The 26,916-nt window shown below is 43.9% G+C and overlaps 1 protein-coding gene across 2 annotated transcripts in view; it reads left to right on the forward strand.

The window, feature by feature from the left end:
• ABCC4 (ATP binding cassette subfamily C member 4) overlaps window positions 1-26,916 on the forward strand; it is a 237,727-nt gene that overhangs the window by 161,880 nt on the left and 48,931 nt on the right. For both annotated transcript variants that reach the window (XM_058670536.1, XM_058670537.1), the window contains one exon: window positions 22,588-22,738. In XM_058670536.1, coding sequence (XP_058526519.1) covers window positions 22,588-22,738 — 151 coding nt within the window. The remainder of the gene's footprint in view (window positions 1-22,587; window positions 22,739-26,916) is intronic.

Here is a 26,916-nt window from a genome sequence, read left to right on the forward strand (position 1 = left end):
AGTCTTTTTGTTGTTGTTAATATCTGCTCACATCTTCTCAGTAAACCTGTTGTTGAATGCTCCCTGGTCCCAATTAGCTGATTTCTTGGTTGTTTTTGTCTACAAGAAAGGGCTTTTATGGAAAGGATAACTCAGTTATCAATTATGATAAAGACCTATTGTCACTTGTTTTGTTTGAAGGTGTCTTTAATAAGGCTTCCCCTAATCCCTTCAGGAAGAAATATTTTCTCCTTTTAAAAACTGCATTAGCTAAACAGAAAAGCTCTGATCCCTGCCATTGTTGCTGACTCTTTGAGAGACATCTCCCAACATTCATTGTTTAAATGGCTGTCAGGAGGAATCAAGTGAGACTTAGCCAGCAGCGCCACGGCTGGCTCATCTTAGGCTGGCTCATCTTACTCTGTGGCCCGAGGTCTTCTCCAAGGGCCTGTGTTCGGTTTTGCCTGAGATGTTACCCTGTCATTTGGATCATTTTGAAGTTTGGGGGCCTGTCACTATAGTAGCCAGTGAAGGTTTCTGCGAAAGCCACAAAAGTGAATTTAACCTGCCCTGCAATAAAGGCTAACAAAAAATCTTAAGTGTAAATTGATTTTTTTTAAGTTGGATAGGACTGTGGAAGGCTGAAAACAACCTAGTAGTGTTCTGAGACTCTTAATGGAATCATGTAAACTTAAAATCAACACTATTATGGTAAGCACATAGAATGAAAACTAATTTTCCAAATCAAATACATTATATTCAATTCATTTTCCCCAATCAACCAAATGTTGAAAACCTGTTAGTTATAACAGCAATCTTCTGGAAATTAATTAGAAGCCTATTAGCTCTGCTAGCTGAGCCGAATGCAGGGGCTGCTCGCTACATTGCTAAATAGTCTCCCGGATGAAAGCGGGGCAAGGTCAGAATGAGAGCCTGGCTTTTTGCTTCTCTTGGGAAGGGGGTGCAGGGTGGTAGGAGCATCTTGTGTCTCCAAGAAAAAAAATTTTTTTAAATCAATTTTGATCTTGTTGTCTCATAAAAGTTAAAACCGCACGTGCCAGTCGGGTAGAACACACCGGGGGCGTGAGTATTCTTCGCGTGAGTGCTAGCTGCTCTCAGCCACCAAGGCTCTGGCCTCTTGTTGAGCTTGTCAATTCTAAAGGGTTTGGTTAGCCCCTTTCAGATGAGGTGGAGAAAATACCCTGTCCACCTTTGGGTTTCATTTTGTTTCAAATGTCCCATCAACAACAGTGGCAGCGAGCAGTGCTTTTCTGTTTAGCTAATACTATTTTTAAATGATGAAAATACTGTTCCTTCTGTTGAATCAGTCCCCAAAATAGCCTTGGCTGGACCAGGCCAAAGCCCAGGAGCCCAGAGCGGAAGCCAGGTCTCCTCTGTGGGTAGCAGAAACCCAAACACTTGAATCATTACATGCTACCTCCCAGGATGCATTGGCAGGGAGCTGTATCAGGGTGGGACTCGACCAGCTCTGAGATACGGTGTATGGGCATTCCGAGCGGTGTCTCAACAGGCTGTGTCATAATATCTTTCCTTCTGCCTTTGTTTCTGATGTTGTTGCAGGATGCACTGTTGACATCAGAAGGTCCTGCGTTTGAATGTCTGTCATCAGACTCTATAGGTGAAAGTCATTGGCAGTTCCTCTCGTTGCCAGAGAAATCTCCCGGAGTTAGGGAATTTATACCCTACGACTGGATTTGACGAAGCAGTGGGGTGTTAGAAGCACTAAGACTTGCCCTGTTAGAAGCCCCTTTGGTGTTGCCTGGTTTCCTGACCTAGGAATACCACACAGCTTCTCACAGTCTGAGTCGGAATGCGTTTGGCGGCATGTGTATAGTGACAAATAGAATGACAAACAAACTCCAGAGTCAGCTTTATAAAGAGGGAGTTAGGAGGGTTTGGGGAGGGGTGGGGAGAATCCCAGTACCTATGAAACTGTGACACAAAATACAATGTAATTAATGAATTAAAAAAAAAAAAAAAGAGGGAGTTAGGCGTCCACTTACCAGCATACTCAGACAAATGCTGCATTTCCCAAAGACAGCTATAGGCTCATGTTTTTCTGCAGAATTAAAATCGATCAGCTACAGAAGTAAATAGTGGAATTACTTTTATTCATGTGACGTTTTAATCCAGAGGATGTGTGTCTGATAACTTTTTGTGTAAAATAAAGGTAATTTTATGGATTTTTATGAGAGTTTAGAACCATGGACCACTGAGTTAGAATGGAGTTATGTTTCTCACTGAGTCCAGGGTTGAGATATTGAGGGGAGAGCACGAAGAACAGAGCCCTCCCTCGGTGGGCGGGGAGGCGGGCGTCATGTAGAGCGGGTGTGCACTGCAGAAGCAGGTCAGAAATCAGAGACAAGGGTGGGTGTTTGGCCTAGTCCCCTTCTCCAAGTGCTTGGTTTGCTGCCTGTCTCAGCTTCCACCTTCCTGCCACTCCAGACCCCGCGGGGGCAGATGGCTCAAGGAATCTCATTCCTGCCATCCACCTGGGAGACCTGGGTTGAGTGCCTTGGCTAGAGTGAGCTTTAGGCAGTGAACCAATGGAAGAAAGCCCCCCTCTCTTTGCATGACAAATAAGTGCTGGTCATTAAGCTGGGGACACTTTTTATGGTTGCACTGATGAAACAAATGACGGGAATAAGGAAATTCTGCTTGAAGGATCAGTGGTTTTGCTGGTTATATGGAGGGCTTTGACCCAATGTGTTCTTCAGACTTTGGCAAGATTTGTGTTTGTGAACATCGACGAGGTTTTGGCTTTTACGTTGTTAGTGCCTTGGCTTCTATGCAGGTGGCTACAGTGACACAGCTAATATTGAAAATGTACATCACACTACTGTTCCTGTTTGCTGCTGTCCCGTGTTAGGTGGCGGATGTGGAGGGGCAGGGGTAACCTGTCTGTGGCATTTTTCACGTGGGCACTGGCATGAAACTATAGTGACTGGAGTTGAAATTTTGACGGATAAGAACATTTGCAAAGCTAGGCCTAGAATCCAGGGTCTTATTTAAATATCTGCATATCATAAGATTTAAGTAAACCGTTTGGAAATCATGTGTGGAATACAAAGCAACAGTGTGCAGATTACCTCAGGGTTGCTGTGGGCTTATCAGACACCTTGGCCAGGGGCTGCCAATACACATCTGGTTTATAATTGTTCAAACATGTTTTGTTTGTTTGCTTTGCTCAAAATATGGTAACCATGTTGGGTATGAACAGTATTCCTTAAAACCGGCTCATCCATCTAAGTACAGTGATTTGTCATGGTTAAAGCTAAGTATCTTTTTGAAAATAGACATGAAGATTCAAATGGTATAGAGATCATCATCTAAACTTCAGAAATGAGAGTCAGTGTGTGTGTGTGTGTGCTGGAGTTGTATAAGAATTCAGTTTTTGAAGCCTAATGTATTTGGGTAAGCCAACAAAAAAGCATACAGGTAATAATTTATTCACATGTGTTTCAAATATAAGTGCAACCAGAAGCTTGGATTGAGTCTTTTATTTTAAAACAATAATCGAATTAATAAGCTCCCTATGCATAAGGTATGGATAATATTTTTAATTAAGATTCCAGTTCTGTCAATTGTTAGAAATCACATTTTAACTGTAATGATATAAATACATTCACAATATTTGATGAACAAGTATGTTGCTTTGTAATAGTTTTTATAACTGAATATATGATGAAAAATCTAGAAGTTTCTTACAAGAGGAAAATGTTATCTCTACTACGAATCTTTGAATCATGAAAAGATTGTGTGATTATTTGCAATGTTTCTCATTCCTGTGACATGCCTTCAGTTTGTGTTTTCACCCATCTTTTTATGGAGCTCCTACTCTGTACTGGATAAAATGCAGAGCCATGATCCTTGCTCCTGCAACAGCATCTGTGCATCAGGGGTGGGAACTTGAACAGGTGTGAAGAGGCCCTGGGAACAAGCACTGGAGAGGAGCCAGGTGGCTCTGCGCTTCTTTTTTCTCCTCCTCCTTTTTTTTTTTTTTTTTTCCAAACCAGCAATTGAAAGATCTCTCAACTCCTCCTCCTTTTCCATAAAAGGATTTGAGTGTGGTGCAAGGGCAGAGGTGAAGGCCAATATCAATGGGGAGTAAGACAGAAGCCCTCTCTGGGTGGCTGTCTGTGAGCCCACAATACATCCAGATCTTGAGCCCGCACAAATTTGAATGCTAACACCCTCACTGAGTTTCCTGAGTATCACCAAGGAAGTCCTGGAGGATAAAGGGGCCTGGTCTGGGAGATGTACCCCGCTGTCCTGAGGAGCAGTGTCTGGGAAAATGAGAGCAGGTGACCAGGTTGGGAGTGTTCCCAGAAGTTTCCAGAATCCCCCACTTGTACCTACGCAGCCCTGTGTGTATCTCCAGCAGAAGTGCAGAGGCAAAGGGAAGCAGCCGGGGACTTGAAAGGAGTCACTGGTTGGTTGATTCCTTCAGTCATTCACGGATATCCTAAGTCCCAAGTGTGTCATGACTTCTTTTTTTGGTTATCCTACTTATCTTCAGCATATTTGAAAAACCTTGAAAACTACTTGTAAAGTTTGTATTCCTTTGAAAGTGTTTATTCAGTAAGCTTTTTCTCAGCTAATTCTTTGTCATGCGCTTAAGTGAAATCTCTAGTGATAAGTTTCACTTCTGGAATGCCGAGAAAGAGCTGCCATCTCAGTTGTGCCTGGTTTTTCACAACGACCCCTGTGTACAGATGCACCTGCCCACAGTCCTGGTATTGGCAGATGCCTTTGTGCGTGGTGTTGCCATGCCAGCGCCTTGGCTGCTGTCAGGCCTTACGTAGCCACATCGCTTTTCTCTCCTGAACCAGCGTATTACTGGAGGATGGATGGGGAGGTTGCAGCTCCCAGCACCAGTACAGGGAGGACAACCCTTTCTCAGAGTGCAGCACTATCTGGGCATCTGTATCTAAGTGGATTTGTTTTGCTCCACTTGCTGTGTTTTGTGTTACAAAGAGCAAGCTGAGAATAAAACCCAAATTTCCTCATCTTTAATCTCTTCCAACTCCTAGAAAGAAACAGACTGTGGTTGATTCCCGGAGCGTATACACTAGGGCACCACAGAATGTTCATGGAAAATAGAAATATAAATACGTTTATTTTGGTGCTACATCATTTTTCGTAGCCCATGGAAAACATGTGTATTCCAAAACAATTATTATTAGATTTCAAACATTTTGTGCACCAAAATGAAGTCTTAGTATTCATTCTGTTTTCCACAAACTTTTTAAAGTACTTTTGTATGTGTGTGTGTGTGTGTCTCTGTGTATTTGTGTGTATCCTATGTGTTTGAGGAGGTGTCTGTATGGGTGCCTGTGTGTGTATATATATCTGTGTGTTTGTGTGGGTGTCTGATCATATGTCTGTGGGGGGTGTCTGTGTCCATGTGGGTGCCTGTTTGTGTGTGTTGTGTTTGGGTGGGTGTCCATGTGTTCATGTGTTGTGTTTGAGTGGGTGCCTGTGTCTGTTTCTCTGTGGGTGTCTGAGTGTCTGTGTTTGCACACCTCTTATCCATCCTCATATAATCTCTTAATTCCTCATTTTTGAGGTTGAGCCAGGCTTTCTCCTGACTGTGAGTGGCGCTGTTCCCTTCCTCTCCCTCCTCAATAGAGCCCTCTCAGTATCCCAACAGAAAGCAGGGTTTCCTTCACACTGACCAAGCACCTGCTGAGCACACTCATTGACTCATCTCATGCAAGCCTTACTCCAAGTGATCAGTCACTCCATGCTTAGGGGACGCTTATGGTGCACCAAGCATCTGCTAGAATGAGAGTACAGAGCAGGGAACTGGGTGTCAGCATCCAGGAAGGGACACCTTTGTGCAGGGGACAGGGTGTGAAGACAAACAAAGCAAATAAATAAGCCAAGTGAAACCCAGTACAGTTCCAGCAAATGTGAGTGGGTGGAGGCTACTTGGACCACGGTGGGCAGAGAGGAAATGACACTGTGAACACAACAGTGGCCTTGCAGAGAAGACCTAAGACAGGTGCCAGGGCTCCATGGTGGGGCTGAGTGCTGTGTCCCCAGGAAGGGAGGGGCCACGTGTGTGCAGAAGGAAGGCAGGCATGAGAGGCAGGCAGGACGAGACCTTGGGGCTTCCAGAGCAGTGGAAATGGCCTGGATTCCATTCTGCTACCGAGGGAAGCCATTGGGTCATTTTACAGAGAAAGGCCATCACACTCAAATTTTAGATGGGAAAGAAATGTCACACTTAGTTGATAATTCTCATGCCGTGTTGTTTTTACTCAAAGATTTACTTATTTGGAGCTTGGCACAGTAGCCTAGTGGCTAAAGTCCTTGCCTCTTATGCTTTGTGTTCCCATGTGGGCACCATTTTTAATCCCTGCAGCCCTGCTTTCCATCGGCTCGCTGCTTATGGCCTGGGAAAGCAGTCAAGGACGGCCCAAAGCCTTGGGACCCTGCACCCGTGTGGGAGACCTGAAAGAAGTTCCTGGCTTTGGATCAGTGCAGTTCCAGCTGTTGCGGCCGCTTGTGGGGTGAATCAGCAGATGGAAGATCTTTCTGTCTCTCCTCCTCTCTGTGTATCTGACTTTCCAAAAAAAAAGTTTCAGAGAGAAAGTGAAAAGATGTTACATTTGCTGGTTTACTCTCCCTAATGTCTGGAGCTGGTTTACTCTCCCTAATGTCTGCACCCAATGTTGGGTGCAGGGGCCCAAGTTTTGGGCCATTATCCTCTGCTTTCCCAGGCACATTAAGAGGGAGCAGGATCAGAAGTGGAGTAACTGGGTTGTGAACTGGTGCCCAAATGGGATGCCAGAGTCATAGATAACAACTTGACCCATACGCCACATACCAGGTCCTGTTTTTGTATAGTTTTTAATGTCCCACAGCACCAGTGGAGTTTGTGTGTAATTGAAGGGATAATCCCAGGGATTTTTTTTTTCTGCAAAATCCCTGTATGTATAGCACAAGTTTGCAAACCAAGACAGGTCAGTACTTGGCTTCTTAGTCATCAAGGCCCATCAACACTGGATGGAGTCAGGCACAGACTAGGCAACATGGTGTTCTGCGAAGTTTTCCTGAAGGGACTCCCAAATACCAGGTAATACCTGGCTAGAGCAACAGGAGGAAATAAGGGCAAGGAAAAAAAAAATGCATGAAGCTGAATTTACTCAAGTTTTTTTTGTGTGTGGGTTTCTTTTTTATTTTTTAAAATTTATTTTATTGGGGCCAACATTGTGGCATAGTGGATAAAGCTGTCACCTGCAGCACTGGAATCCCCAAATAGGCTCCAATTCCCATCCTGGCTGCCCCACTTGCAATCTAACTCCCTTCTGGGAAAGCAACAAAGGAAAACCCATGCGTTTGAGCCCCTGCCATGCAGGTGGGGCTTCTGGCTTTGGTCTAACCTATCTCTGAGCCGTTGTAGCCATTTGGGGAGTGAACCAATGGATGGCAAATACGTCTCTGCCTCTCCTACCACCCCCAGCCTCTCTGTAATTCTTCAAATAGATGTTTAAAAAAGAAGAAGAAGAAAAGGAGAGAAGGGGTGTGTTTATTTCAAAGGCAAAGTGACTTTCTACATTTTCCACTAAGTAACCATCCCCACTGGGAGGGGGAAGCAAACCACCCCTCCCTGAGTTTATTTCACATCAGAATACACTCATTTAGGGAGGCCCCAAGCAGAATCGCTGATGATAAGAGAGTGTCATGGGCATTTAAATTGTTATCTGATGTCTGTCCATTTCCCTCTAGCTAAAGTTATGTGAGTAGAATGCTCACATAATATGACTCTTATGTTATTTTAGAGAGAAAACTTTTTTGAAATTGTGATTTCTTTACCCCTTTTCTGTGTATCTAGACTTTTTAAGATTTATTCATTTTTATTGAAAAAACACATCAGATTTAGAGAGAAGGAGAGACACAGAGAAAGATCTTCCATCCACTGACTCACTCCCCAAGTGGCTGCAAAGACCAGAAATTCTCCTGGGTCTCCCATGTGAACGTAGGGTCCCAAGGCTTTGGGCCATCCTTGACTGCTTTCCCAGGCCACAAGCAGGCAGCTGGATGGGAAGTACAGCAGGTGGGACACGAACCAGCACCCATATGGGATCCCAGGACGTGCAAGATAGGATATAGCCAATGAGCCATCATACCAGGCCCTTTGTATTTAGAATTAAAGATGGACAGGCCTACTTCCTTCCCTTCTCTTCTGCTGTGCCCCCTAAGACTTCCCTTAAGTTTGGCTGTCTGCAGTCCTCATTTCAATTTAGTGTCCTAAAAGTGCTACCCTGAACCCCCTAATGTGTATTCACCATGCATCTGTCCAGAGGAAACATGGTGGTGGTTCATATTGGATTCATTCTATGAGGATTTGTGTTTCAGGAGAATTCTGCATGATGTAAGTGAGATCAATGATAGCACTAGTAGAGCTCTGAATATGTGTGAATGAGGTTGAAGCTAACAACTCTAAACTTGCCCTGAAACCTTCAGGGCAAATAGAAAACTTGACTTCTTTTTAAACTCTCTTCCTATTAAGCACCCCAGAGAGAACAATAAAATCAGGGGTGAGTATTTGCCTAGCATTTCATATACCACCCGGGATGCCACATCCGGTATATGTGGGCCAGGGTTGGCAAACCAACTCCATTTCTGACTCCGGCTTTCTGCTAGTGTGGACCCTTGGGAGCAGCAGGTGGTGACTTAAAGCTCCTGATTTCTGCTATGCAAGCAGGAGCCCCAAATTGAGACCCTGGCCCAGCCCTGGCTGTTAGGGGCCTGTAGGAAGCGAACCAGTAGGTGGGAGATGGCTCTCTTGTCTCTCTCTCTCCATCTCTTTCTTTCTCACTTTCAAAGTAGATGTTTAAAAAGAAATTTGCCCATGATCATTTTTAGTCTTTTTTTTTTTTAACGCCAGCAACTGCTCCTGTTTAATACACCTGCGCAATTTCCCCTGCTCCTAGATCACTGGTGCTTGTTGGTTGTTTGGTGAAATACAGCAGCGAGGCCACTACCTCCCGTGGGCCTCCGGTTGCTCTGATCCAAGGCCTTGTTGCAGTTCTTCCTCAACTTGTTCCCGCTTTTTGTACTTGTTGTTGGAATTTCATAATGACAGTACTTATCATCTAAGCTGGTAAAGTACAGGAATGCTAAATGGGACAGTTGTTAGACAAGTTGAAGGCTTTGGAAAGACTTAATGAAAAGGACTCTACTTTGTTGTTGGAAAGACTTCACTGGAAAACAATTGCCAGCATGTTAGCTGGGGATGGAACAATAAGTGGAAAGGGTAATTTGCAGGAAAGTGGGAGGAGTCTACCCAGAGCTTCACAGGTGCATTGAAAACCATACATGCTGGGCCAGTGTTGCAGCACTGCAAATTAAACCACTGTTTGAGGCACAGACGTCCAAATCAGAATGCAGATTTAAATCCCGACTACCCTGCTTCTGATCTAGCTTCCTACTAATGTCCAAGGAAAAGCAGAAGATGATGGTCCAAGTACTTGGATCCCAGCCACGCATGTGGGAGCCAGGTAGAATTCCTGCTTCTAGCTGATGTAGGGTAAGCATTGGGGACTAAAGCAGCCAAGGGTGGCTGGCTGGTTCTCTCTCTCTCTCTCTCTCTCTCTCTCTCTGTCTTTTAAATGAATAAATATATCTTTTACAAAAAATTAAAAACGTAGATAATGCACTTTCAGGTGTAGCTGTATAAAAAGGCCTGAGAAACCCCAGCTTCTACATGTTCTAAGTCAAAGCAAAACTTAGTTTTCTGTAGGCCTCATTTCTGAGCAAATCGGCTCTGAGTTCAGATCCCACCAACTGGGAAGCTAACCTTGCCTGGAGTTATGGGACTTGGCTTCTGGGTGATTCCAGGAATCCCTCATCTGGGTGTGGGGGAGGGTGGTAGGTGGCACAGGGCAGAAAATCCAGGAATAGAGATTGTGTGCACGGATACCACCATGTAGAACAGCACATCATGGGTGTGAGATGAGCCATTGGTAACATGAAAGTGGGTGGCTACAGAGGGGCTGTATCATAGGAAGACATGTACCGCAAGCACAAGAGTTCAGATTTTGCCTTTTGGGGAGAAGAACACACAGAGGAGACCCCTAGAAGGTTGGTGTGCATCTGCATAGGGAAGACAGGACGAGATATCGGTTTAGTTCATGGGGTGAGATTATGTGTGGGGCATCTTGGTGGGAAAGCTGAATGTGGTCAATGCAAATCCTTGATTTTGAACAGTGGGTAGGTAGCTGAAGAGCCCAGCTCCTCAGGCATGTGTCATCTAACAGGGCGCATCCCCCTAGAGGGCTAGTCACACCAGGGTGTGCACTGTCCAACTGCTTACTGGACACACTGTTGGACAACCAGATAATTGGCCTCTCTGTGAGCTTGGCAACATGGGAACTGTTCCTGATTGCAGAGAAAGAAGGAAGAACGATAAAAAAAGACTGCAGTTGGGCCAGTGCAATAGCTCAATGGCTCAATGCCTAAATCCTTGCCTTGCTCACTCTGGGATCCTGTGTCGGTGTTGGTCCCTGTCCCAGCTGCTCCACTTCTCATCCAGCTCCTGATTGTAGCCTGGGAAAGCAGTCAATGATGGTTCAAAACCTTGGGATCCTGTACCGCATGGAAGACCCAGAAAAACTCCTGGATCCTGGCTTTGTATCAGCTTAGCTCTGGCCATTGTGGCCATCTGGGGAGTGAGGTGGGGAGTGGATAGAAGATCCTTCTCTCTTCTCTGTAAATCTGATCTGTCTTTCCAATACAGATAATTAAGTCTTGAAAACAAAGACTCAGTCTGTGTTGTGATTCTGTTGGAGTGTGTAAGAGCCCTGAACCTTCCTGTTTTGGTGGCACGGTGGAGGGTTAGATAACAGGCTATTTTGTGACTGAATATTGCTTATAATGTAAATTGTGTGCGCGTGTGAGGGTAGGGGCTGGTGGAGTGGGGAGGCTGGGATTCGTCTTTCCAAATTCACTTCCTACCGCTGCCTCTTACTCTTCTCTGTCTTCACAAGACACATGTACCTGCTTCATCAGGGTTGTTCTGAGCATAAAATGATGTCATTTCAGTATGTTTTTAGCAGAGCATCTGAGCTCATGAGAAACACTGCATAGAAGGAGTATTTTTTTCAGTGAGTGAAATAGTCTGATAATGCCATTTTCTTCGTCCCTGAAGATTCTAGGTTGGTTTGTCCCTTAAAACAGTAATAGCTGTTTTCCCTTGGAGAATCACTGTGTCAAGATGGGCAGGCTGTCAGAGCAGACCCCTGAGTGCTAAATATTTCTTAGTATTGTAAACGCTACACGATTTAAAAAAAAAAAAACACCTTTTCTGTGATAACATTGAGAAATGAGTCTCACTTCTCTGGGGTTTCTGTAGTTGGGAAAAAAGCAGCTCTTGGAGAGGTGGGATTCATGCATCTTGGTGTGAAGATTTGAGTAAGCCAACTTGCACACAGCCACCCTCAGCAAAGTGCTTGATTTATTGAGGAAAAGTGAATCGCAAAACTTTTCTAGCCCACGTACTCTTCATCTTAAAAAAACACAACAGCTTGACTGAGCTTAAATAACTGACTTTCCTAGCCTTTCAGGGAACACAAAGGGCTAATCCGAGCCTACTTGAGCCAGTAGTGGAGACCACCACCGGTTGTGTCATTCCCCCTCGCTGCACGCCAAACACATTGACTGCAGCTCTATGAAGTGAAAATGCCCAAGGAAAGAAAGAATGGGAAGGAGGTGTCCTCCATCTTTGCTTTGCCGGGAGGGCCAGGGGAGGAGTGCGAAAAAGCTGCTGCATCTGGGTCTTAAGAACAAAGGCAGCTTGAGACTCGCCATAATAGGTTGGGTCACTTGCTTTTATCCAAGCAAAAGAGTGGAACTGCCTTGGCTTGTCTCAGTGCCACTGACCCTTGCATTTCATTGTGTAGAGACGTCAGGGAAAGTGTGTAGAAAGCACAACGCACAATGGCTTTGTCATTTCGAGATTTCTATGGTTTGTTCACCCCTTCCCCCACCCCAACCCTCAAATCCCTGTTGGACAAAAGTGATTGGTAGGTAGCTTGCCTTGGCCTCCTTGCGGAAGATCTCTGTTTTACCAACTCTTTAGAAGTAAACTCATCCGTTTTAACTGAATCACCAGGTTTTCATGCTTTCAAAATCAACAAAAGAGTTTTTAATGGGTGCATTTGCGAGGATGGGCCCGTCTGTGAAGATGCCAGTCCTGGGAAGGATGATTCATGCCAAGTTAACATAGGATTCTTTGTTCACAAACAGGGACTTGATGGATGTAGGTTACTGGAAATATTTAACCAATGCTTGACCCTTGGTTTTTGAGATCAGGTGATAGAATTCACACAGGCCTGCTCCTCCTATTCCTTTACCATTCTGTTTTTAAATGACAGATGAGGTGGCTGGGTTTCTCTCTGTCTCTTTTCAACGTGATTAGTTAGCACACTTACAAAGCAGCGGCACCATCCACATCAGGCTGGTGACAGTTAATCACCAGGGACCCTCCCGGGCTTCCAGCCTGGCAATCAGCGTTCCAATTTGTCCCGGCATGTGCGTCCCAATGATAATGTTGGTAGTTTAACAAGAAGCTAATTAAGACCTAAAAAGAGGAGGAAAAAATAAGGATCTCATTTTTATCAAGCCCAGTGGTGTTCTGCAGAGCACAGAACTCTCCTTTCTGGCAAGGCTGGACAAGGTCCACTACAAAACAATAGTGGCCATTCCCACTGCTTCGTCTCTTTGCTGTCTTGCATTCTTAGTGATGATAAAATGGACAGTTGTTAGCAAGAAGGGGGAAATGGCTATTTCCTTATTTGGAGCACATGTAGTTTCCCCATATGCTATTTCTGGCTGCATTAATTTTTGAGTACGTGATGCATTTTTAAAAATTTTTTTGTTCATTTTGGCAAGATGCAGAGAGGGTCAGGCTAGAATACTTATTCTGGTATTTTAAAAATCTTGCACCTGCTCTTTTATACCTGGAGATAGTCCTTCAATCTGATAGGAAACATGGCTCATTACACTCCATGCTGTTCTATGTTTGTCTCCTGATTGTGAGTGTTGCGGCTCCTCATGTGTTTGTTGCCATCCTGCTTCTGGACTTACTGATTGAGTCTCTTTGAATGGCACCTGCGTTTAGTTGTGAAGCAGGTAGTACAAGCTTGAGCGACACAGCAGAGGGCCAGCACCCTAGGGAGCTGCGTCTGGCAGGGCTCAGCAGCCATTTCTTTATTCTGAGAGTCACAGAGTGGTTACTGCAAGCCCTAGCCTGTCCCTGTCTTGACACCCTCAGTTTGCCCAAAGACAGAGAATGTTGCAGTCAAATGAACAAGAAATAATTCCACTGTCAGTTTTATTTTATCCGATCAGTATTTGTATTGATACCTATTTTAGAGACAATGATATATGCCTCTTAGTTGTGTGTGTGTGTGTGTGTGTGTGTGTGTGTGTGATTTTTGATAACTGAACTTATGTCTGTAACTGCCATTTGAAATAAAATGCCGGGTTTCTTCAGCAACTCCAGAAGCCCCGCTTGCCCTCTGCAGTCCTGTCCACAGCCAAGTTTCTTCTGGATTTCTGTCATTGTACGATGGCTTTCCTGTTCTTAGGCTTCATGTCAGTGGCAGTAGGACAGTACATGTTTTTCAGCCGCTAGATTCTTTGGCTCAACACAGCATAATGTTTTTGAGTTCCAGTAGTCATTTCTTTGTTTCTGAGTAATAGTCCATAGCATGTAGATAAAAAAAAATTGATCTCTTATAGTTTATGGACACTTGAATTGTTGCCAGTTTCTAGCAGTAAATCTTCCTCTACAAATGTTTAAATGTGCACATGTTTTCATTCTCTTGGATATAATGCTTAGCAGAGAGCTGTCATTTGGCCCAGCAGTTAACAGACTACTTGAGACACCTGCATCCTTTGTCAGTGTGCCTGGGTTCAACTCCTGACACTATTTCCATTTCCAACTTCCAGCTGACATGCATCCAGGGAGGTGGTGATGCTGGCTCAAGTGCTTGGGTCTTAGCCATGAAGGGGGAGACTTTGGGTTCCTGGCTCTTGTCTTCAACATGGCCCAGCTTCTGCTGTTCTTGGCATTTGGGGAACAAACCAGTAGATAGGAAATCTCGCTTCTGTCTCTCTCAAATGAATGAATAAAAGAATTTTACAAGTCTCTAGGGGTGGAATTAATAGTTCATAACATAGGTACACATTTACTTAAGCAACTACCACAAAATTTTTCCAAATAGTTTAACATGTTGCACACCCACCAGCAAAATATGGTAACTCTAGTTGCTTCATATCCTTGTCAACGTTTACTATTATCAGTTTTTTGATCTTAACCTTTTTGGTGGGTGTGTCTGATCTCATTGTGGTTTGAATTTGAATTTCCTTGATGATTAATGATATTGAGCTCTTTTCATACACGCTTACTCATCACTCAGATATCTTGCTTTGTGAGATATTGGTTCAGATCTCTTGCCAGTGTTTTAAACTGTGTCTTAGGATCTTTTCATTGTTAATTTGCAGGAGTATATTTATGTTTTTAATACTAGTCTTTTGTGTTACTCTCTTCCAGTCCATGGCTTGTGTTGTAATATTTTTAATGGCATCTTTTGGGACATGGGTTTTACGTCTGAAGAAGTGCATTGTTGATTTTGCATACCCAAAGGGGTGTAAGGATACATTGCTATTGTTTGGTCATTTTGTGACTGCATCTTGCATTAATATTGGTCTGTGGAGTGAGGAGTTGCTGGTTGACCTTTGTCCTATTCCATCAGCTCAGTTATTCTGCTAATTCTTGTGAAGGCTAGTATGCATTGCATTGACATGGCATATTGCTGCTGCTTCTTTTGTCTGCTTTTATAAATTGTGGGTTTCAGTAAATTTATTTCATCTTCACTGGACAGTTTTGGGGCATTAAATTGTTCATAATAACCTCATTTTTGTCTCTTTAATGGCTATTATGCTAATTAAATTTTATTTCTGACACTTGATCATTTGTTTCCCAGTCAGTTTAGAAGTATACAAGTTTTTTTTTCTATCAAAGTGTTTTGTCTTCATTTTTCCTGGAGCTTGTAGATTTTTCTATTTTATTATTTCTCTACTGAATTTTTTCAGATAGCTAGGTGGGATGAGCTGGTCCAGTCCCAAGATGCCCACTACAGCCAGGACAGGGCTAGACCACAGAGAGCCTGGACTCCATCAGCTTCTTCCCCATGAGTGCCAGGAACCGCAGGACCGGAGCTGCACCTGCTGCCTCTCTGCATGTGAACAGAGAGCTGGAATGCAAGTAGAACCCTAACCTTGGTTCTAACTGTGTTCAAAAAGCTATAAATTTGGGGCTGGCATTGTAGGTTATGCCTTCACCTGTAGCTCTGGCATGGGCGCTGGTCCACTTCTGATCCAGCTCCTTGCTAATGTGCCTGGGGAAGTAGCAGAATGGCCCACGTGCTTAAGCACTTGTACCTACATGGGAGACCCAGAAAATATTCCTGGCTTCTGACTTTGGACCTGCCCAGTTCCAGCTGTTGTGGCCATTTGGGGATGAGGATCTCTATCTCTCCTCTTTGTAACACTCATTTTAAATAAAAATAAATAAAATATAATTTTAAAAAAGCTATAAATTTGCCTGTAAATGTGGCCTTAGTTGCAATCCTGAAATTTTAATGTTAAGATTTTCATTTTGGGGCCTGACGCAGTAGCCTAGTGGCTAAAGTCCTTGTCTTGCACATGCTGGGATCCCATGTAGGCACCGGTTCTAATCCTGGCAGCCCCACTTCCCATCCAACGCCTTGCTTGTGGCCTGGGAAGGCAGTTAAGGAAGGCCCAATGCATTGGGACCCTGTGCCCATGTGGGAGACCTGGAAGAGGCTCCTGGCTCCTGGTTTCGGATCGGCGCAGCTCTGGCCATTGCAGCCACTTGGGGAATGAATCAACAGATGGAGGATCTTCCTCTCTGTCTCTCCTCCTCTCTGTGTATCTGACTTTTCAATAAACATTTAAAAATTTTTTTTCATTTTTTAGATTTCAAAATACTTTGCAGTTTTATTATAATTTCTTTGTGTTAGGTATTACTTAGAAGTATGCTGAATTTTGAATATTTAATGATTTTCTAATTACCTAAATATAGACTGATTGTTCAGTTCATTTACACATTGTGCATGATTTCTGTTCCTTGATTGATGATGTTAGTTTTATGGCACTGTGCATGTACATAAAAGGAATGTATTATGCAGTTATTGGATATAGTACAGTTGCTATAAGATCATCATCATCATTATGTCAAGATTATTAATTTTTCATATCTTTTGCATCTCTATTGATTGTTATTTCATTTTGGATAAAATTTTCCCAGTTGTGATTGTTATCTACCTCTCCTAAGTAGTCAATTTTTTGTTTTATGTATTTTTGAATCACTGTTTAAGTTCATATAAATTTGATTTGTTTGTACCTTCTGAATAATGTGAACTTTTTAAAAAAGATTGTTTTTATTTATTTAGGACCGGCGTGTCCAGTGCTGTGGCAGCGTGCAGTGTTAGCATTCCATATGGGCACCTTTGGTGTTCTGGCTGCTCCACTTCCAGCCCAGCTCTCTGCTTATGTACCTGGGAAAGCAGCAGAGGGTGGCTCACGTGTCTGGACCCCTGGACCCGCATAAGGGACTCAGATGACGCTCCTGGCTTCAGCCTGTCTCAGCCCTGGTCATTTGGAGAATGAACCAGTGGATGAACGATCGCCTCTTTCTCTCTCACCCTCTCTCTCTCTCTCTGTAAGTTTTTTTCCTCATTTCTCCCTCTCCCTGCCTCTCTGTAACTCTGGCTTTTGAACAAATACGTAAAATGTAGAGTCACAGATTGGAAGAGGCAGAGAGAGAAGGAGTTTGCATTCTGCTCACTCACTCCCTAACTGACCGTAATGGCCATGGCTGGACCAGTTCAAAGCCAGGAGCCAGAAGCTTCATCCTGTCTCCTAGGATTGTCTGTCTGCTGTGGTTATCTTGCACTGTTTTTGCCAGAGCATCAGCAGGGAGCTGCATCAGAATTAGAGCAGCCAGAACAGAAACTGATGCCCCTACGAGATACCTTGGTGTAGACAGTAACTTTACCCATTGCGTAACAAAGCTGGCCTGTGTACGTTTATTTTTTAATTTTTTGCTCTTATGTTCTTAAATTTTATTTGAGGTGCAGAGAGAGGTGATGAGAAAGAGATCTTGTATCCACTGGTTCATTTCCAGAGTGCCTGAAAAAGCCAACGCTTAGACAGCCAAAGTATGGGAACTTACATAACAGGAAGCTGGAACTGTGAGATGAGGCAGGACTCGAACCCAGAACTCCAGTATGGATGTAGGCATCCTACCTGGTTTATCTTCTGCATTGTCTGCCTTTACTCTTACAAAATGTTTTCCTTTTTCCAAGAATGTTTAAGTTAAGCATTCATGGTTTATAGTTATAGAGATATTTATTCTACTTTTCTTTTGGCTAATGTTTTCCTGGGGAGACTTTCTAACCTTTTATTTGTGCTTCTACATGCCGTTATTTCTCAAAAGGAACTTCTAAAAATAGCATTTTCATGACTTTTCGCCTTGTGTTTCTTCAGAATGCACACTTAAAATTGGAAAGGAAGCTATCAGTGAGGTTCTCTAAAGGCAACGGGAAGAAGAGGTCCTTGCCTACTGCTTGCTGTTGTGTTAATTCTGAGTAGTTTATAGCCCAAATACCGGTCACCCTTTGCTCTTCAGTACAACAAGCTGTTACTCAGGGTCAAGGGTTAACTGAATGATAGCACTGGTTTCAGAACCTGTATGCATGCGCAGAATCAGTCCATGCAACTGAGGGATAAAGAATGCAATGATTGTATCCTGAGGAAAAGCTTAATGCTAGGGTTTAGGTGAGCTCAAAAGACACAGGTGATAAAGGAGAGACTTCCCAAGGCAAATAAGACAATGGAGTTGGGAGCCATAGGTGACCCCTGAGCAACCCAAGGCCTGTAAGTTCCTGTAATGTCCCATACCCCGCACCTGCTGGCTTGAGGCTATTCCTGTTAAGTTGTAGTAAATGCAATACAATTAATGTATTATTATAATGTGTCATTCTTAGGTACAAGTTTGGGGATTTGCATTTAAAGCCTGCCACATCCCCCGTTTTGCTTCTATCCTGTGATTAGAAGAGCAGTAAGTATGATTTGATAGGAGTTTCATTTTTATTTCTTAATACTTACAGAGGTTTGTATAGTCTGCTCAACGTCTTAGTGCCTCAGCAAAAATCCTGCGTTAATCAGCAGCACGATCTCTTGTGATAGTCATTTCATTGGCAGTCATTTTTTTATCTCAAATGTCTCCCGAATAAATAGGAAGAACAATCTCATCTACACCCAGATCCGTAAACAGCTTACTGATCAAAAAGTAGGCATGCGTTTCTTTTCTCTTTAAATCAGAAGAAGATCTTGCCTTGCTTTCCTGTCAAGAAGTGAATCCTGCTTTGTTTCCTGCGCTGAAGTCATACTCCTATCTTGTGGAAAATCAGTAATAGTTTAAGGCAATCTGGATGATTTGTACTTATCAGAACTTGGAACAGAATTCTTTGAGTCTGACTGACAGAAGTATTAAGAGCTTTCCAGCTCCTTGGAGGTGTTAGAAATCTTAATGATCCTGATCTTATTTTTTAATACTGTAAACAAATAATAAAAGTACTGTCTACTGATTAAATGACCTTGCAATTAAGTACATATTTAACTTGGTGCCTAATGCAAATCTAAGAGAGTTCAAATAACAAATGCAGTGAGCCAGAAGTATGGATGGCACATTTATTTGCATAAAATCAGAAGAATACGTTTTTACTGGTGTTTATAGAAAACATGTTCTTTGGCTCGAGCTTCACAAAGACTGTCAGGAACAACATCCCGTGAAATTAAGTTTGATGTAAGTCGTGGGGGATACCTAGGCGGTCCTACAGAACACTCCTCGGTTTGGTAGTTCAATGCCAGGCAGGCAGACAGCTTCTGCTGTTTAAAATTGTGTTTGGGAAAAGAGTAGGTTAGAATCTGTAGTAGTGGGATACAGCATTGATTCTATTGGAGAGTTCCTTGGAGAAGGTTTTTTGTTGGGTTGGTTTTTATTTTATCATTAATTCAAATTTAGATACTGCACATGTGCAATATCGAACCCTCAGTCCATGTCATGAGACTTTATATCTGTATGAAAAATAAATTTGGCTCCTTTTGCCTTCTTTGCCACTTCATTTTTGTTTTCTTGGCTTGCAACCTACAGACTTAGGAATGTTTAAATCAGCGTGTATGGAGGAGTGGGGTTAGGAAGTATCTTAAGGTCTTGTGAATGGTCAGCTCTCCTGTTGCTTCCTAATTTGCTGGAAACCTAGGACTGTCACCTCATGGGAGAAAACAGATACAACCACATCTGGCCTCGAGAGCAGAGGCATGGTGGTGGTCCTTAGAGAAGCTGTTAAGTGTGAACTGTTAAACACACCTTAGTTCCCACCGTATTTGTTGGAAGTTGTTGCTGCATCACAGTTTTTGCTGCAATAGTAAGATTCAGAAAGATAGAACATTTTTAGCCTGTCTAAAGTTGAATGTTCAAGAGAGTTGTCCCTAAACCTTGGTAGAAGGCCATGCTGCTATGACGTCCCCCGGAGGTCATTCTTTGAAAACTGCAGAATTTTAGCAGATTATGTGAACTCAGGTCTTCATCCATGAATTGATTTGTGTTTGTGCATGAGAAGTTGTAGAATTTTGAGACTTTCCAGCTGGCATGCACAGATTAGATACAAGGATATCAAAACAATGGCTCCTCCTCAAGTCATGGGCCATTGAGTTTGGGGCAGTTGCTTCCAGACTGTTTATGTTTATGTGTGACATTGTCTCTGTACTGTGGAATTGCATAGGTGCAGAGCACTGGCCCAGGGTGCTGGGCTATCAGATGGGCTTGGGATGAAATGAGATGGGTGAGGATTGTATCCATATCTTGGGCTAGGCCATTTGGCATCTCTCGAAATGAAGAAGGAAAAAATGAAATGGGTCTATGATATTTTGATCACATATCAGAATTTCTTATCCCCCCCCCTTTTTAATGTTAGCTTTTTGTTTAGTTATTTGGTCCATTCATAGATTTTAAGCAGTTGGTAGTGAAAAACAAATAAGAAAAACCCATATTTGAGTGTATCGTAAATACCTAAACATTTTATAGTAGTAGAAGTAAAGCTCTTACTTTAAATTGCTTCATAATTTTGGGGCCAGCATGTCTGAGATACAAGAGCTAACTTGAGTGCTTCTAAGAACAACATTTTCCAGTGTTGAATGGATATCAAGGAGAACATGGAGCCTCTTGCCCTCACCTTACTTACCTCTTCCCAAGTATCTGCCAGGCCCAGAGGGAAAGTTTGAGGGGCATGTCAGATGGTTGAAGCTGACATGAGTCTGTCTAAACAAAGGTAGTGATTTCAGGTGTTTTCTATGTTGGACATGCTGGCCATTTTCCCCCAACAACTGAATGATGATAAATGGGAAGACTTCCCCTAAGACCAGGCCTGGAGGAAGGTAGGGCCCCCAAAGAGTGTGACCAAGGAGCTGGATTTCCTAATCAGTGTAGTACAGTATGGTGCATCAGTTAATTTGCTAGCCATGAAGCTGTGGGTACAGAATGAGAGGCAAGACATTCCTAATGCCTTCCGTTTCTTAAGACGGAAATGTGCGCCTTCTAGTTCTGTCCCTCCTCACTGTGTTTATTTTGTTGGTACTGCAGTGAAGGCCACGAGAGACTTGGAAAGCAGTTGGATCTACAGCATGCTAAGATGGTGTCATTCTCAAAGGCTCTTGCGCTAAGACCACCATCCTACATGGCTTCTTTCTTTCTCCATACCCCCCAGAGATTAGTGCTTCACCAAGTAAGATTTGCCTGCAGCTCAGACCCATGGCTTCCTGAATAAGTACTGCCCCTGGCTTTCTGCATCAGGCATAGTAACTTCCTTGGAGGACTTGAGACTTTATCTTAATTGTATGCAATGGAAATGAACGTTGGCTTCTTCTCAGAGAAACTGAGAAAAGAAACTGATACACCATAAGTTGACCTGGGCAGGTGGCCTGCCTGACCTGGTGGGGAGCATGCAGAACTAGAACAGCAGAGCAAACGGGTGCTATGCTGGGTCTATATAACAGCTTGCGTTCAAGTTCGCCAACAAACCTCCTGACACATGCACAGGGTCATTCAGTCCACTTTCTGTCTGTCTGCCTGTTAAACCAGCCTGTAGAATTCAGTCTTCAGTCCTCCTTAAAACCCTCTATAATGTATTCATGAACTCCGCCCTGGATTTTCAGGATAGTTGTGCCATTTGCTGAAGTCAGGGATTCTTGCACAAAATTGCAGGCTTCAGAGGGAAACCCAGTGGATCTGTGCGCCCCACCGCTGGACTTTCCTCAAGAGCTGGCCCTGTGCTTTCAGAGGGAGACAGGAGGGATTATGTGTCATTTGTTTTGCCTGAAGCCATAGACTGTGGCTTCACACTTACCCTGATAAGGATGGTTAGTTACACCGGCATAGTCAGTCGCCTAGGTTTCTACCTTGTTGGCTGTCTTAGACCAACAATCACGTCCTGCAGTGAAGTGGGGATGAGGGGACTGTTCATAGAACTAGTTGCATTGTCTGTTGTTATCATTTGCCTTGGAATTGGACGTTTTAAATACTTGCTCTAATGGTGGAGAATTTAATATACATCCAGGAGATGTGATCTAACAAAGAGATGCCAATCTTTTAGACATTGTAGATTCCTTGTTATCTAAATTTATCCAGATTTTTAAGAAATGCTAAATTTTTTCCATGTGTCTCTTGTATGTCTCAAATTGCACATGTTATGCACTGTGTATTTAAAATGCCTCCTGGACAAATGAAAGGATGGCTGTCCATGCTAGGGGCAAGTCTAGATGTGAGTGCACTGGCTGATGGTATGGCCATCCCAGCTTCATGACTGATGCTGTGGAGATTTTGTTGGGTTGCTTTTCCACTACCTGTGATCCAGAGTTTCTATGTATAGTAGCATAAAATAATAATAATGTGGTGTGGAGGTATTGGAAGTGCTCAGTTCAGGGATACCTGTGGCGTGTTTAATATATGGTCAAGTATACCATCAGCATTCAGTCAGTGTTAACTATGGCTAGGAAACCAAGGAAGATAAACCCCTACTTCAAAAGGTAAAGATTTAAATTACTTTTTATATTTGCAATTAGCTACTTCTTGCTTCAGTACAAAGCTAAGATTGCTGGATTCCTTATCTATGACACCTGCTTGCCAGTTTCTCTGATAAATTCTACTAACTTGGGACAGGATGTGTTTCACTATCATAATGCTACCAAATTTCTCAAACAATTTGTACCTAAGACATTCTTAAAGCATTTAGCCCATAGTAGGCACGTCACAAATACCATTAGGACCTTGAATCTTTTGTTAGTTTTTTGGTTCCTAAAAAATCCCTTGCTGTTCTAACAAGTCTCTGAAGGTAAGCCGTTTGCTCCTAACAGAACAGCCCACCAAAGTCTGGTTTTGTAAAGAACTTTTGCTAATGAGGCCCTCTCTGTGTTTTGTTGCTCCAGACATTTCTGCAAGTGGTTGGCGTGGTCGCTGTGGCAGCAGCTGTGATCCCCTGGATTCTCATCCCCTTGGTCCCGCTTAGCATCATTTTTGTTTTTCTTCGGCGGTATTTCTTAGAAACATCAAGAGATGTCAAACGCCTGGAGTCCACAAGTGAGTGCCGAGGCCCTTGGGCTGACTGCAGAGCTAGCTGGCTGGCTCCTGTTTATGCCATGATGAGGGAGATCCCTGACACTCTGTAGATTCTGTCTTCCTAGAATTTCTCACTTGGTTCCCACTGAGTTGCTGAACATTGTGTCCAACCCAAGTCAGTTTTACTTGCTTGAGGCAAGTAAAACTGGTGGCCTGCTAGGTACAGCTTTATTGCTTAGCATGAAGAGGAAACGAAGGACTGTTAGTCAGCTGTGCATTACTGTAATGAAATTCCTGAGGCAGGCCACCTTTATCAAGAGCAAAGTTCACTGTTTTGAAAGTTCAGACTCCAAGATTAGGGGACCCTGTTGATTTGGCCTCTGATGCAGACCCCATGGAGGATCACAGTGGTAACAATGTGTGAGGAAGAGGATCTGGCTTGGTAAGTCAGGAGGCAAAGACAGATTCAAGACTTACTTTCCCTTCTGTAACGCCTTGCTCTTGCAGGACCTCACTGGGTCACACAAGAAACACCACAGTCCTTTTCAAGGATCCATCCCTAATTGACCTAATAGCATCCCACTGTCTCCCACATGAAGAAAGAGGAAATTTCTCCCATCTGCCCTCAGACACTGGGACTGGGCCAGGCCAGAGTTGAGGGGTGAAAACTCAGCACAGGTCTCCCCTCTGGGTGGCAGAGAAGCAGCTACTTGAACCGTCACTGCTGCCTCCTGGAGTGCACCATATGGGATGCTGGGATATAGGCAAGAGAGCCAATCCGGAACATCTGTGCAGACATCCATGGATCTCCATACCCGTGCCCACCCTGGTCCAATCTCACAGAAGCTCTGTGCCACCTCCAAGTACTGCCAACCTGTGAGCCAAGCTCCCAACCTCTGGACTTGTCAGGGAAACACACAACTTTCCAACCCTTGCAAGGATGCATGTGGAATACCACATGACTGAAGTGGGAGTGTCTTGCTCATGGCACAATTCCTTAAGCACAGTAGGCACACTCAAACATTTGTTCTTGCAAATAAAAATATTTCATCATGCGTTGGTACTTAAAAGGGGATTTTTCTTTCCCTAAATCTACTGAGAGTGGCAGGAAAGGAAAAGATTAGAGGAAGGAGAGGTAGTATCAGAAATTCACTCTGATGTCATAAGAGATATGGATGAAAACTGTATTTCTTTTGCATACTCAAAACATAGCTAATGCATTGCAGTTGTCAAATCTTTGGGAAAGACTGGCGTTGTTATTTTCAGTTTTGCTCTTTATTATCAGCAGTACTGGGTGCAACACTGCACTGAGCTGCTTCCTCCCTGGCTTTGAGAATAATCCCCCTAAGACGGGGATTGGTTTAGAAGGCATTCCATCTGCTGGCTCACTCTCTAAGTGACAGCAGCTGTTGAGGCTGGGCCAAGCCAAAGCCAGGAGTCTGGAACCTCACCCAGGTTTCCCATGAGTATGTTAGCACAGGGAACTAGATCGGAAGTAGAACAACCAGGACTTGAACCAGCACTTTGATATGAGAGGCTGGTACCACAGGCAGTGGCTTAACTTGCAGTGCCACAACACCATCTCCAGTAATAAACTCTGAAGAGGCAGAGTGGCTGCATGTGACAGTTTCACAACAGCTACAGCAAATGTTCAGTGATCAAAAGAACTAACCATCCTGTGTGAGATGGTGTCTGTTGGGTGTTTGAAGGGAAGCAGAACATTACTTGTAGCATGGCTGGGAGACCCCCTTCCCCGCCCAGTGCGTTGTGTTAACCCCAATGAGTGTTCTGTGTAGGCAATAAGGATTCCAACAGCTTGTGATTTAGGGCCACACATGATGTGGAATCACTCAGTGGTGCTGTGGCAAGTGAAGTTTTAGATAAGATCAAGAAAGTGTTGTTTATTCCAGAAGGAACTACTAGGACCCCCTCACATCCCTTTGGTCAGTGAGAGAAAAGGAGCTAAGGCTTTTGTTCCGGAGGTATAGGATTTGCTCTCATGGGGCCCAGGACATAAACCAGAAATCTTGAAAAACTATTGATGTAGAAACTTGGAGAGTTTTGCAATGGTCCTTGTAGAACACCTGAGTTTTCCTGCAGCCTGTTTGGCTGGGACAGTTGAGTGTGATGCCACCAATGTTTGTGTCATGGTGCTGACTTATTCTGATGAGCCCTCTGAGCTGGCTAAAACTAGACTTCTGGTATCCCAACAGAGAATGGGATCTAAATGTCTCTCCGTTATCCCTGTGGCCACCCTTCTTCCACGTTACAAGGGTAGAGTGCAATATCTGCTGGGAGGTGCAGAAAAGATCTGTGCGGAGCTTTCTGCCTGCCTTATTGAAGCAGGAGTCCCATCCTCTTCTGTTCACATTACTGTGTTAAAAGTGCAACATTAAAGAACATTAAATAACAGCTTAAGGTTTACCTAAGGGCAAGCATTTGGTGTAGCGATCAACACTGCTTGAAATACTTGCTTCCTGTATCAGTGCCTGGATTTGATTCCTGGCTTTCTGCTCATATGCACCCTAGGAGGCAGCAGAAAATGGTTTAAATAGTTGGATCTCTGCAACCCAATGGAAACGTGGAGTGTTTCAAGCTCCTGACTTCAGCTGTTGTAGTCATTTGAGGAACGAACCAGCAGATGAGATCTCTCTCTCTCTCTCTCTCTCTCTCTCTCTCCCCCCTCCATTTCCCTCTCCCTGACTTTCACACAAACAGAAATTTTTATAAACCATGTGCTCTGTGTATCTGAGAGCACCTTAGTGTTGCTGCCACTGTGCAGCTACAGACACAACCGGACAATCAAAACTACTCAGATCGCCCAAGTCTCTGCTTAAGGTAGAATGTGATTTTAAACCACATCAGGTCATGTCCTGGCCAGCAAATTTGTGTTCCAGAAATATTTATGAAAGGAGTGTGCAAGGAGGAAGCTCCTGGTGGCTACAATCCCCAGTCAAATGTCCTAGACAGGACGGAGCTCCACAGTGAGCAGGTGGCCACAGCCAGTACTGAACTTCCTTGCCATGACTTTGCACTTTTCCTGGCCCTGATGACTCATACCTGAACGTCTGATCCTGGTGTGGGTACTGTGATGCAGAGCCAAGCCCCCACTTGGGGTGTCTGCATGCAGCAGCTATTCAAGTCCTGGTTAATCCACTTCCAATACAGCCTTCTGTTGGGGTACCTGGGAGTTATCAGATGATGGCTCAAGTGCTTGGATCCCTACAACCACATGAGTGACCTAAGGTCCTTGACTTTGGCCTAGCCCAGCCTCAGCTGTTTGCAGACACTTGGGAAGTAAATCAGCACATGGAAGATCTCCCTGTCTCTCTGTCACTGCCTTTAGAGTAAAATAAAATAAACTAATGTACAGCAGCGCCTGAAGAAACAGCTCCATCCATAGCTGTGGAACTGTGAAGTCTGATCTATAGAAAAGTCCGTGTCTTGATACTGTGACCCCAGGACACCCTCTCCTGAATCCATGCAGCTGCTACATGCTGCCATTTGTCAGACAGGCACCGCTATATGGACTGAGGAGGCAGGTGCAGAAACTAAATCCAACTTACTCCTTGATTTACCCCTGCCAAGTCTATTGTATAAAATTTAATAATTGCAATGACTCACCTCAGGTGAGCCTGTTGAAGACTATGTAGGATGTTGCATGTTCCCACCAGGCCCCTGCTTCAGAATCGCTTCTTTCATAGTGGGGAGTGGAAACTGAGGCACCTGACCCCGTAGCACAAGACAGCCCATGCCTTCCCTGCTGTGTCATAGCGAGGCCATGGTGGTGAAGAGAATGCTCTGAACAGATGGCCAGTCCTGACACATCCCGACCTCCAATGCACATGCTGGCACCTTCAGCTTCTGTAAAGAGGACAAAGCCTCAAAGGGCACAGCTGGGTTGTGCAAAGGGGAGGACAGTGACCTGCACACAGCAGAATCAGGTTCTAGCAGGATAGCTCTTAAAACATTGTTTGGCCTCTAGAGTACTGAAGTCCAGACTACGTAAAGGTATATTGGCCTTGGGACCCCAAGCAGTGCCAAACCCAAAGGCATAGGGACTGTAGTAGCATGAGTGAGCCCAGGAAGATCTCCCAAGACACGGGAGGTGAAACAAGTGCCCACTGAGCTCCTTACCAAGCACCTGCCCCCTACTGGGTGCTCTTCCAAGTAGCAGGACAGCAGGGCTATATTCTCAT

This window comes from Ochotona princeps, chromosome 12, assembly GCF_030435755.1.
Source record: "Ochotona princeps isolate mOchPri1 chromosome 12, mOchPri1.hap1, whole genome shotgun sequence".
Taxonomy (NCBI): Eukaryota; Metazoa; Chordata; class Mammalia; order Lagomorpha; family Ochotonidae; genus Ochotona; species Ochotona princeps.